General features: G+C 41.0%; 1 protein-coding gene across 4 annotated transcripts in view; it reads left to right on the top strand.

The window, feature by feature from the left end:
- Positions 1–12,619, top strand: part of POT1 (protection of telomeres 1) — a 65,285-nt gene that overhangs the window by 31,074 nt on the left and 21,592 nt on the right. For all 4 annotated transcript variants that reach the window (XM_081877909.1, XM_081877908.1, XM_081877910.1 and 1 more), the window contains 3 exons: positions 1,023–1,153; positions 6,854–7,144; positions 10,011–10,166. In XM_081877909.1, the coding sequence (XP_081734035.1) occupies positions 1,023–1,153; positions 6,854–7,144; positions 10,011–10,166 (578 nt within the window). The remainder of the gene's footprint in view (positions 1–1,022; positions 1,154–6,853; positions 7,145–10,010; positions 10,167–12,619) is intronic.

Genomic DNA, 12,619 nt, shown 5'->3' with positions numbered 1-12,619 from the left:
AGCCTAACCTAACTCACAGGATTGTTGTGAGAATAACTTGGAAAGAGGGGCACCTTGAAGGAAATGTGGAGTATAAATGTTATAATAGTAAGATATTTTTAGATGTATTAAATATGTTTTTATTGTATTTTTAATTAGTTTTTTAAAAAATCACTGATGCCTTTGCTGCTGTGTGCTCCTTTGAAAGGAAGGGCAGGATATTAGTGTATTAAAGTTATAAGAATTTTGCAGAACATACATGTTTCTCCCGACTGTTCGGTCTTCTTAAGGGGGTTGAAGATATGTATCAATGAGGGTGTGTTCCGAACTTGTTATAGATTTGAGTGCTGATAGAATCATAGAGTTGAAAGGGACCCCGTGGGTCATCTTAATTCAACCCCCTGAAATCCCTCTGTCTAAAGTCTATAAACAGTCTGTTGCTTCTTACTCTGCATGAACAGGAAGTGGTTTAAGCCATTTGCCCTTTTAATATGGCTGTTTTAAGTGAGGGCAAAGCTAAGCAAAAGGAGACTTGTCACACAACTGGCAATTATTAGCTCTCCGGAGACTAACACCTAAGCTAGATTTGAAGAAATGGAGCAGTACTGAATGAAAATTAGACTGCATGCTAGGCAATCATTCCTCCTTGCCTCATGTCACAGAAGAAAGTGTCGTTGTCACTCTTGGCCAATTAAAGGGTTGGCTGACCATTGTACTTGATACCTTGAATTAAAATAAAATACTTTCTCTTCAGTGTTAAGATTTGTTAGTAATTTTATGAAAGTTTCAAACCCATTCACATCTGTAGACATGTCAAGATTACTGAAAATGCATGCACTTTTTAAACAGAGGTAGGTGTAAAATTTCTGGCATGGCTAATCTTAGGAAATTGTTTTGCTTTCTTAAAAGCATATGGAATCCTATAATCTCATCCCTGTATTTATTCTCATGATGTTACCTGACATCATGATCCTTTCTGTATTATTCTGTGCTTTTAGAAGTATGGTGCCAACTTTTTTACATCTATATTTTCTCCTTTACAGATTATTGCTCAGTGATAACCATTGTGGACCAATCGGATGCGAAGCTGATATGTTCACTTTTTAATGTAAACAGAGATGCCCTTCCACAAATCTACAAAAATGGTGACATTGTTCGATTTCACAGAATAAAGGTACCTTTGCTGTATTTACCATTCACTGTAGGGAGGTATCCATTTCTGTTTCTTCAGTTTTTGTCATCATATTTATCATGGACTTCTAATACTGAAGGTTGGTCCTTTCACATATCAGGTTATTTGGTGCATTTCCAAACAGACCAGGTTCTTTTACATGCTGCGGAAGATGGAGACTTAGGTAGGTAAGAAGCAACAGGAGCTAGAGGATTTGTTGTACAAAGAGGTCCTTGCAACCATGTTTCAGGAATGCTTGGCAGGGAATCCCAGTCTGTGTTCCTTGGCCAGATACCCAAATATATTCTGTATTCTAAAACATTTGAAGGTACCTTCCCAACATCAAGCCCTGAGTATCCTGTTTGTTTTGTAATCCGATCAAATGCAGAAGCAGTGCTACCATCAGTTGCATTTCTCCTTGGCATCTTGGATCCAACAGATTTGAATTGGATGGCAGCAAAATTAGGTTGGTCTGTATAATCTCCCAGTCCTTTAAGTTCAGAAACAGATACACCAAATATGCCAATGAGAAGAAAGCCATAAGCAAGGAAGGCACTGAACCCTTCTTCTCTTGTGACAGCGCCCAACCAAGCGGTAGAGGCACATCTTGCTTTCGCAATTTAGAGTTGTACTGTGTGTGGCGTTATAATAGAGGAATTATAATGAGCTGATAAAGTGCAGAGTCTTAAGTCCCCACTTGCACCGTGGTTATGTTCCGGGCCCCTGTGCGCATAAGCGACAATCACATAAGTGGGGAGCGCCCTCTAAAAAGCCTGCTCTCCAGCTCTCTCTCCTGCTCTCTCTCTAATCCAGACCAAAATAGCTAGAGTTGAAGTTCTTGGGCCGGCTGGAGGATGTGTAGGAAAGTGGCTGTGGCAGCTGCTGTGCTACCCCATGCGCCAGCTGTTAGGTGGGGAAGCTGAGCAGCCTAAACAAAGCTCCACTGCACCTCAGTGGCTTCCACTTTGGGGCTTCCTTCACTGGTGCCCTCTTCAAGCCCTGGGGTGGTCTCCTCGTGAGCCACAAGGACTCCAGGACTCCCTCCATTTCCTGGTATGAGTTCCTATCCATTAATTTATTTCCCAACGCACAAGCCAATGGCGCGTAAGTGTATGTATGCAGTTTTAGAAATCCCTTTGCTCATCATTCTAAAATAAAGTATTTCATAATAATAATAATAAAAAATCCACTTTAGAAAAAGAAAAAGACTTGGAGGGAAGTGGGGGAGGAAAAGAATCATTGCACCAACCCTAACCCTTCCATTCCCATAATATTGGATATAACCCAGAATTCAAGGCACAATGAAAGAAAACGCAACTTTGTTTTGTTGCTTTTAAATGGCAACAAATGTTGAACACTTTTAAAGCAGGGTGCTACACTTCATTTTTCTCTTCAGTTACTGTTCACATATTGTGTATTCTTTATAAGAGAAGCAAAACATTTACAATAAATTGAGTTCCACCCATTAGCTCAACCACAATTGTTTGAATAAGAGCATGTGGAAAGCAGAAAAATATTTGCCAGCTTTCCTGCTGTGTTTCTAAATGTGTAGCTTTGGTCACTTCTAGGCAGTTGTATCTGGGTAAGTATCTTGCAGCCATTTATCTGAGAGTACAATTTAGCTGCGGTCAGGGTTCAACTGGCAGCCAAATTTAGAATAGTAAAAGTTTAATTAAGCTACTTAAATATTATAGTTTTAAGCTGCCTAAGTAAATTATAATTTTCCTTCTTTTCAGTGCCTGAAAGTTACACGTAAAATATCTGCCCATTATTTCAGTTAATTAATGTGCTTCCAAGGCAAAATCTTTTTTTCTGTAATAGAATTTCTTCTTATCCCATTATCACACATGATCGTAAATCGCAATTAGAGTCAAATGTTCCATTTTTAAAGGTACCTAGATTGGAGTGTTATTTAGTATGTTTTTAAATGTATAGCTTTATATATGTTAATCCCAATCTATTGAAAAAGTTTCATTTTCTTGGATTCAGAACATTCTTCTTGCAATGAAAAATAAAAGGTTTACTTTGTCTTTAGTACATATATTTCTGAATGTCTTGTATTTTATTTTTCTTTTAGTCTATACAGTCGTACGTTGGTTCTTGAACAGAATGCATTCTGGGAGTCCGTTCGACTTCTGGAACTGTTCAGAAACCAAGACGTAGCTTCTGATTGGCTGCAGAAGCCATGCCAGATGTTCGACTTCCGAAAAATAGTTCGAAAACTGGAACACTCCCTTCCGGTTTTCTGTCATTCGGGAGCCGAAACGTACGACTTCCAAGGCGTTTGGCAACCAAGGTACAACTGTATTCGCTGTGCTGGCTTGGTTGTGGGTTTGACTGCATGAGTTGGCCCTTCGTGTCAGTAAATTCTGTAAAATGCTTAACAGTAGCACCATAGATTGGTAGACCATTGGCCCAGCTTGCTCAATAGGCAACAGTTTCCCATGGTCTCAGACCAAAGTCTCTTCCAACCCTACCTGGAGCTGGGACCTTTTGCATGCAAATCCCTGAGCTATGTTTCTTTCTGTTACGTTCATAAGGCACATGTAATTGAGGTGGTATCCTTTAGCGGCAAAAATTGCAAGCTGCAAAGTCCTTGGTTAAAATATTGGCTCAGCTCTGACCTTGCTAGCCTTAGGGAAACCGTGCTCTCTGAACCTATAATTATTTCTTTTTCAAAGCTAACAGAGTTCTGTTCTGGCCCCATCAACTTCTCAAAATATAACTTAGCATTTTCACCTGTATAATAAATTAAGTTTTAGTGTTTGTGTGTGGATATTCCACTTTAAAAGCACCACAGTAGTTTTGTGGGGTTTTGTGGGGTTTTGTGTGTGTGTGTTTTTGCTGCTATATCAAAACAAACAAATAAACGTTCTGGCCTGTACCAAAAACAAATAAATCACAAAGGACTGCAGGGCGTCTATTATACCCCAGAAGTAAATTTTACCTTATGGGTTTAATTCTGCTCCAGGTTGCTTTACCTTGATACATAAGTCAGTATTTTGCCACTGCAAATTTGCTGCAGTGATTTCTTATGTGCAGTGTGGGGGGGGGAGGGGGTTTCGGGGACAAGAGCTTATTAGGCTAGGGGTTGCCAGTGTGACCATTGGTCCATCTTGCTCTGCACTGACTAGCAGTAGCTCTCCAAAGTTTCAGACAGGGTCTCTCCCAGCCCAAGCTGAAGATGCCAGGGATTGTCTGCCATCTGTGCCGCAGTAACCGCTAGGGTAAAGGTAAAGGGACCCCTGACCATTAGGTCCAGTCGCAGACGACTCTGGGGTTGCGCGCTCATCTCGCTCTATAGGCCGAGGGAGCTGGCGTTTGTCTGCAGACAGCTTCTGGGTCATGTGGCCAGCATGACTAAGCCGCTTCTGGCGAACCAGAGCAGCGCACGGAAACACCGTTTACCTTCCCGCCGGAGCGGTACCTATTTATCTACTTTGACTTTGACATGCTTTCGAACTGCTAGGTTGGCAGGAGCAGGGACCGAGCAATGGGAGCTTACCTCGTCGTGGGGATTCGAACCGCCGACCTTCTGATCGGCAAGTCCTAGACTCTGTGGTTTAACCCACGGCGCCACCCGTGTCCCAACCGCTAGGTTAGATTACTGCAATGCATTATACGTAGGGCTGCCTCTGAAGACAGTTCGGAAACTTCAGCCAGTGCAGAATTCAGCAACGACATTGCTCACCAGGACAAGACGGTATACACTGTTCCTGGCTCAACTGCACTGGCTGCTAATTAGTTCCCGGTCCCAATTCAAAGTGCTGGTTCTGAAGTATGAAGCCTTAGATGGCTCAGGACTGCAATACCTCAAGGACCACTGCTCTCCATAGGAACTGATCTGGACCTTGGAATTATCCACTGAGGTCCTTCTTCGTGTGCCTCCTCCACAGGAGATCCTGAGAATAGCACCACAAGAACTGGCCTTTTCTGTAGTGGCTCCCCATTTGTGGAATGCTGTCCCTGAAATTTGGCTGGCACTTTCATTATACATATTTAGGTGCCAGGCAAAAGCTTAACATCCGCTATCCTCTTAAATGTGTTGGGGGGTGGTATACTTTTCTCTTGTTCCTGTTTTTATTATGTATTTTCTGTTTTTTATATTGCATTTCTATGCTGTGAACCGCCCTGAGAACTATGGATGAAGGGCAGTATACAAATTTAATAAAGAAAAAATAAATTGAGACCGCCTACATGCAAGGCAGATGCTCTTTTACCCTGTCATGCTTATTAATTTCAGTAGGGCACTGGGCTCCTTTGGGTAGGGATGGCAGGAAAGAAAATTACAGTAAGGGAATTGTGTAAACTCTGAGTGGGTTTTGATAAGCGACTTGAGAGGAGAAGAGATGTAGCTCTACACACATGTCTAGAGAGTCAGTTCGAACCAGGAGGCAGCAGAAGGGGGCAATTTATTTCAAATCTTATTGTCGCAAATAAATACATAAAGCTGATGAAACAAGACTTTGCTTTTTCTTGGTCAGTATACACTCCTGAGCGGTAATAGAATATATTGCTGAAGTCAGCTGAAGAATCAGAAGCGACCCATTTATCACAGCTTCACAATATTTGTTAGAGAAGCTGCTTTTTGTTTTCTTTTTTTAACTATGTCAGAGATTGGGAGTAAGGGAGAGAGTTTACCTAGTTTACTTTACCTAGGAGTTAATTAATTTTAAAACTGCTATGTTTCTTTGAATATCATCTTTGATACTTTTTTGAAAAATTAAAATATTCTGATCATTTGTTTATTAAAGTGGTCATGTTTGAGTCAGGAATGTCAGCCTTCTGACGCTTGGGCACCCCTAGTAATTGACACACATTTGCTTGGGACCAGCTCACCCAACCATTCTGTACTGTCCAGCAAGTGACCTTCATAAAATACTCCTTACCATGCATTTGAAGCTTGAATAAACTGCAACGAGTTCACACCAAATAAGTTAACAGTGTTTTCATTAGAGTCACATATGTTCAAATTAAGGTTGGGACTAGTTAAAAAAGTAAAGGACCCCTGAAATGTTAAGTCCAGTCAAAGGCGACTTTGGTGTTGTGGCGCTCATCTTGCTTTCAGGCCAAGGGAGCCGGTGTTTGTCCACAGACAGCTTTCCGGATCATGTGGCCAAACCATGACTAAACCAATTCTGGCACAATGGGACACCGTGATGGAAGCCAGAGTGCATGGAAACACCATTTACCTTTCCTCCATGGCAGTACCTATTTCTCTACTTGCTCTGGTGTGCTTTCGAACTGCTAGGTTGGCAGGAGCTGGGACAGAGCAACGGGAGCTCACCCTGGCATTGGAATTCAAACCGCCGCCCTTCTGATCTGCAAGCCCAGTGGTTTAGACCACAGCGCCACCTATGTCCCCACCCGTTTGGGACTAACCTCTGGTTTGCATGGGTTGGATTCCACTTGGTGCACCCCAAGAATGTTGGGCAGTGGAGCGCTTTGCCGATCTCATATCTTGAAAGTTGAGAGTCAGACTTTTCAAATACATGCCTGTTACAAAACAATGTGTTCAAAGAAGGATGGACTGGTGTTCGTTGCTTTCTAAGCCGGTACATGTCTTTCATCTTGTAATTTGCAATAATTAGTTCAAATGCATGTGATAATCATCCTACATATTGGCTTTTCCCCCACTGAGTTCAAAAAGCAGTACACTTTTATTTTTCCTGATGGCGTTGCCTTTTTGTTCTTGTTGCCTAGATCAAAGAGTTCAGCGGGCAGTTGCAAGGGATTAGCAGCAGTGGATTTGCAGCACTTACCTTTGATGGCACTGTAGGAACACCAGTGATTCCTCGAACGTCCAGCAAATTATTCACATTTACAGATGAAGACAGAAAAACAATAGAAGACTTGCGCATTTGGGTGGCATCTAATCTTTTAAACTCTGCAGTCGTAGCAAAATTGTCTGGCATCCAGCCGCCTATGTATTTTGATCTCACTTGCCAGCTTGTAGGAAAAGCAAAAGTCGACGGATCTTCCTACCTTCTCAAGGTTTGCTGCTCTCCCCGCTCCCAAAAAAATGTGTTAATTCAAAAGCTCTTTCATGTTAGTATAAAGGCAGTATGTTATAACTAATGCACAGTAAGTTTTCTCCCTTCTTAGCAGCACTGCCAAGAACCAAACAATGCTTACTTTCCACTCCTAGAGCTATATTCGGATCTTGACGTTGAAACTCTGTCGTTAGATTGGTATGGGAAATTAATATGTATCTTTCAAGTTCATGCCTTCAAACTGTCCTGGGAATGTTTGGCAAGGAGCAGAGGGAATAAGGGAAAGAGCATGGAGATTCAGCTGACCTCTAGAGAGGCGTATCCTTGGCCCCTAAGAAAATGGTGGTGAACCTCTGTCTTGTAGGCCTAATTTGGCCTGGAATCCAAACCTCACCAGCTAGACGAAGAGACTCGCAGAACGGATTAATTTCGTCTTGCGAGGCACCACTGTACTACTTTGTATTTATAAAACTCAAGTCCAGCAGCGCTAACAATCTGGCTGTATGAGCATGTGAATTCAGGCTGTATGAGCATGTGAAACCCTGGTGTAAGGAGAGGTACATAGGAGTAACCCTTTGTCTTCCAGTGCAGACTGGATCATGCAATTAAAATTGCACTTGAAGGCCACGTGACTGGTGTAACATGTAGTTTTCCCATGAGATGCCACAAAACATCAGATGCATGTTGCACTGTGGGTGACTGACCACATTCAGTGCTCTGTTTCTGTGTTTTGGAACATTAACCTGACACATGCAGAAATTCCAGCATTTTCAGTGGTGATAGCCTCATTATTTGGGCATACATCTGAAAATTTCAGTACAGTCATACCTCTTCTTACGAACGCTTCATGTTGCGTTTTTTTCGGGTTAAGAACACGGCAAACCCGGAAATGTTTACTTCCAGGTTTTGCCTCACGCGCAGAAGCATTCTGCGTGGTTCACACATGCGCAGAAGTGTTCTGTGCGGTTTGTGCATGTGCAAAAGCGCTCTATCGAACTTCGCACGTGCGCAGAAGCACTGCTCTGGTTGCGAACTTTTCAGGGTGCAAATGGCACCCCAGAATGGATCGTGTCCGCAACCAGAGGTACCACTGTAAAAGATAAATTAAAAAAGGAATCCAGCGCTTGGCTCTTCAAACCAAAAGTTGTAAAGTACAGAGGAGGGGAGGCCGAATTTTTGCTTTGCTGAATGATTACTATTGATTAGATTATTAGGGTACTATTACATTTGTGTCAATGGATATTTTTATTCTGAAATTCACAAATGACCATTCCAATGAATAAGGGGGGAAATCAAACAAGATGCAGCCAGGGATTTATTAACTGCTGGGGTTTATGTACTTTTAAAAGTAAATAAATTCATAGGAACAAACAGCAGAAAATAAATACAGTTATCTAAAAGAGGTAATAATTTTGGAGGCAGGGGGACAGAGAAACCCATGAAACCCGATTAGTTAATTTTTACTTCACATACAAACTGAAGGTAATGTGATTAAAAGCTTATTTTCCTTGTGTCTGGTCGCATCACAGTGCTGGATAGTCCTATCACACTTTGTTTGAACTGGTAAATTGAAATATTGTAATGCTTAGGTAGGAGATGACCTTCCCTTTCCTTTGAAAATGCAACTTATTAAAAACTGGAATTATCACTAGCAAGATAAAAAAAAGTGGTTGAAAAAATATTTTGCAGGTCCTTTCTGTGTATATATTATGCATGTTCTAGTTATCTCTTTGGCTTCATTTTCAAGGTGAGATCCTAAGGGCCAAGTGTTTCCTTCCATGTGTTCACTGGAAGTTCTCGCCACCAAAATTCTTTCCTGTACAATCATCTTGTAACCTAGAAATAAGACCCTCAGGAACCACACAAGGGCCTTCAGTCAGAAGTTGAAAATAGGGAGATTTCCCACACACGCATGGAAGGGAGCACTTAAGGTCTGTGTTCACAGACAGCACATACATGCATATTTTTGATTGGGCAGAATGTTCACATCATGACACTGTTTCTTTGCCTTTTGGCTAAGATCAAGTGTGGTATCATAACCAGATGATGTCCATTATTTGGATTGTTGGTCTTCATGACTTTATGACTCAGAAGATCCAGATTGTTGTAAGGGGATTACATAAAGCCAGTCTTTCCAAAAAATGTATTTATTGTATGAGGAATGTTACAATAGCAATACTAGCAATTGTTGTTGTTGTTGTTGTTATTTTATTTATACCCCACTCATCTGGCTGGGTTTCCCAGGAATATTAATATTTTAGGAGCTTATCACATTTTGAGAAATGCTACTTGAATAGGTGATTCATTCATTATTTAAAACCATTTATATTTCACTTTCAAACTAAAGAAAAATGATCAATTAGTCAGCCAAGTCTTTGTGTAATCTTGGTCCAGAAAAACCAGGAAAGTGCAAGATGTATCCTTTGGGGCCAGTCTTGCACCAGCATTTTTAGATCTCTGCTAGACACGCCAGCAGTCTTCTCTGATTCCACCCTGTTGCCAACACTGTTTCAACCCTCAGCACAGTGAGTTGGGTTGAGATCTGGTGAAGCCAGAATCTCAAAGCTCCTCATGACCTTCACAAAAGATAGTGAGATCAGAAGGGCCAATAAAACCTACTTCTCCACAATTTTGTGATTCTAAGCACAGTTAGTTCAAAGTGAACTCAGTTGGCTTTGGTCGACCCTTTTAAAGCAAATGTTCTTAGAATTGCAGCCTTAATCTGGAAAAATAAAAAAGTTCCAGTTTTTTTTAATTCTTTTTATTAATTTTCAATAACCAAACAAAGAAAACAGATAATCAAAACAAAAAAGAAATAACACAAACGTTCCAGTTTTAAAAGGAGAATGAATTTTGTTTCATACCAGGTATGGGATGGCACAAAATGTCCCTTTTCGTATTGGAAGGTGGTTGTTACAGAAGATGACCTTGAAGGTGACAGTGTTCTCATTCATCGACTAAGAAACCTGATAGTGGATGTTGTCGTTTACGATAATCATGTACAGTTGGCAAAATCACTGAAGGTAAGTCCTCAGCAGTGCTTTACGTTATGTGTGTGATCTTACCAGAAGCTAGCTACCCAGCTCTATATTTATTTAAATTGTGTACTTTTATCTTGTTTAATCCTCCTAGTAAGTCAAACCTTCTAACCCACCCCCCGCCCACAAAAGACTAATTGCTTTAATATGCCACATATAAGTGGTCTCCTAATTAAGCAGCTTTATTCCAGATACTGTGGTATCATGCAGTTGTGAACATATGCGAAATGTTTTCCGTGACTTTAAATTATTTCTTGTAAATGAGATAAAACATAGTTTAATTTGTAGTCCCCATTATAAGCAATATTTTTATACTCTTTAAAAGCCTATTGCTCATTAAAACTGCCATTAATAACTGTTTGAATGTGCAGTCCACCATTTCTTAAGTGGCTTTGCAGTATTGATAATTTTCAAGGAATGAGAACAGTTTTAACTAACGTTGCTGAAGTGTATCTTGGCAATTTTGTGCTCAGCCCCCTGTCCTTAGTTGCTCTAACCTGCAGAGCTTAGTATACTCCTCGAAGGCATTTAGCCTGTGCCAGTATGTCAAACAGGCTAGATCAATTCTGGCTGCAAGAGAGAGGAGGCCCAACTTGGCTCTGAGGTGGGCTGCTGGTGTCCCACAGGGAAGCCCCCAAATCTGCCTCATAAATTTATTTTGTGGGATCTCTATTTCAGATTTAACACCAGTTCCCCATATCTCAGCCCCGTAGAGCATTTGGGCTATGATTTTAGAGACAAAGCTCTTAATAACTGGGTTGATTAGCTGCCCATCATTTGAATGAAAGAACCTATATAGCTGCCCAGTAGAATGACCAGATATTAGCTTAATTGCTTCCAGATGTGGTTTCCATGATAACTTCTCACCGATAAGTAATCCTAGATATTTAAATCTGGGTACTTGTTCTAGGGTGTGACCGTCTAGAGTTCACCTGACTTGGTAGTTCTCTTGCCAAATACAGTGACCTTGGTTTTATCATAGTTAATTTTTAGTAGATGCTCTTTTTTGCACAACTGTCCAAATTTAACCAGCATCCTTTTAAATCTGATTTTGTTCTGAGATAACAAAATTTAAGTCGTCGGCGTAGAGCAGATTTGGCACTTTACGATTCCCAAGGGTGGGGGCAAAAAAGGAGGGGATGCAATATCAGGGATTATTTATATAGTAATTAAATTGGAAGGGTGCCAGTATACATCCTTGTTTGACACCTCTGTTAGTTAGAATTGCCTGTGAGAGGGCGCCTTGAAGGCCCAGTCTCACTTGCATGAGGTCCCCTTGATGCAGTTGTTGGATGAGCCACAGAAGTCTTTTATTGATATTTGAATGGGCCCCCCAACTGGTTGTTCCATATAAATACTTCCTATGTACAGACTTTCCTTACAACTTAATGATAAGATGCTTCTCATTATACATTGTGCTCACCATGTCAGAGCTCTGTATTAAGAATTCCCCGAGACCTCCAGGTATAGGGCGGTATATAAATTCTATTATTATTATTATTGTTATTGTTATTACTGCTACTACAGTAATAATTCCAAACATGGACAGAGAACGCTGGAAGGGATAGAAATTATACAGCCCAAAGAAAAGCCATTTGCTTCCTTTCTCTGTCCTCTCTTCTCCCAGGGCCTTAGGCAAGCTGCCCCAGTAGGCTCTGGCAGTGCCACCTTGCCAAAATCTCCCCTGGCATCATCTTGGCAACTGCATCACCCCCATTAGGGTTACTGGGCAGGAGCATGCAAGAACTTTAGAGCCTGTTGCTGAAAAGAGGGCTGCAGCGCTGCCTTTTTCATTTGTCTGCAACTCCTCAGGGCCCTGACACAATGCCACTGTTAGGGAACAGGGCTCAAGCCATAGTGGGGCAGATGAATAATAATCAATAGAAAAAAAGACAGTCACGGAATTGAGAAATTGCACAAAACAAATGAAATACCGTGAAAATCCCTGAAACGAGAAGTAATCGACTAGAAATATTATCTTGTGGAAATCAACTAAATAATAAAAATCAAAAAGCTTAAGGAAAAAATTAGAACCTAAAATAGAACAAAACTGTAACGGGATGCTGGCTACAAACCTCATTTCACTGAACTATTTCGTTTCCTCAGAAGGATATAGAAAAATCATAAACTTTAAATGACCAAAATTCAAACATGGCCCAGGTGTTCCTGCAGCGTTTCAGCCCTGTTCTTGAGTTTGTTTAAAATCTAAAACAGCTTTATCTTGTATTTCTTTCTTTCAATTTGTGCCATTTAGGTTTTTAAACCTTTTTGTAAAAGCAGCACTAGAATTTTCATAGTGGGGCAGGCAGGCATAAAGATAGCAAACATTTGCAGCTGCCAAGCTCAGTACAGTAATACCTTGATTCTTGAACGGCTTAGTTGCCGAATGCCGCAAACCCGGAAGTGAGTGTTCTGGTTTGCAAACATTTTTCAGAAGC

Source organism: Podarcis erhardii (genome assembly GCF_964252035.2).
Source record: "Podarcis erhardii genome assembly, chromosome: 10".
In the NCBI taxonomy this organism is placed as follows: domain Eukaryota; kingdom Metazoa; phylum Chordata; class Lepidosauria; order Squamata; family Lacertidae; genus Podarcis; species Podarcis erhardii.
This window is presented reverse-complemented; position numbering and strand designations above follow the sequence as displayed.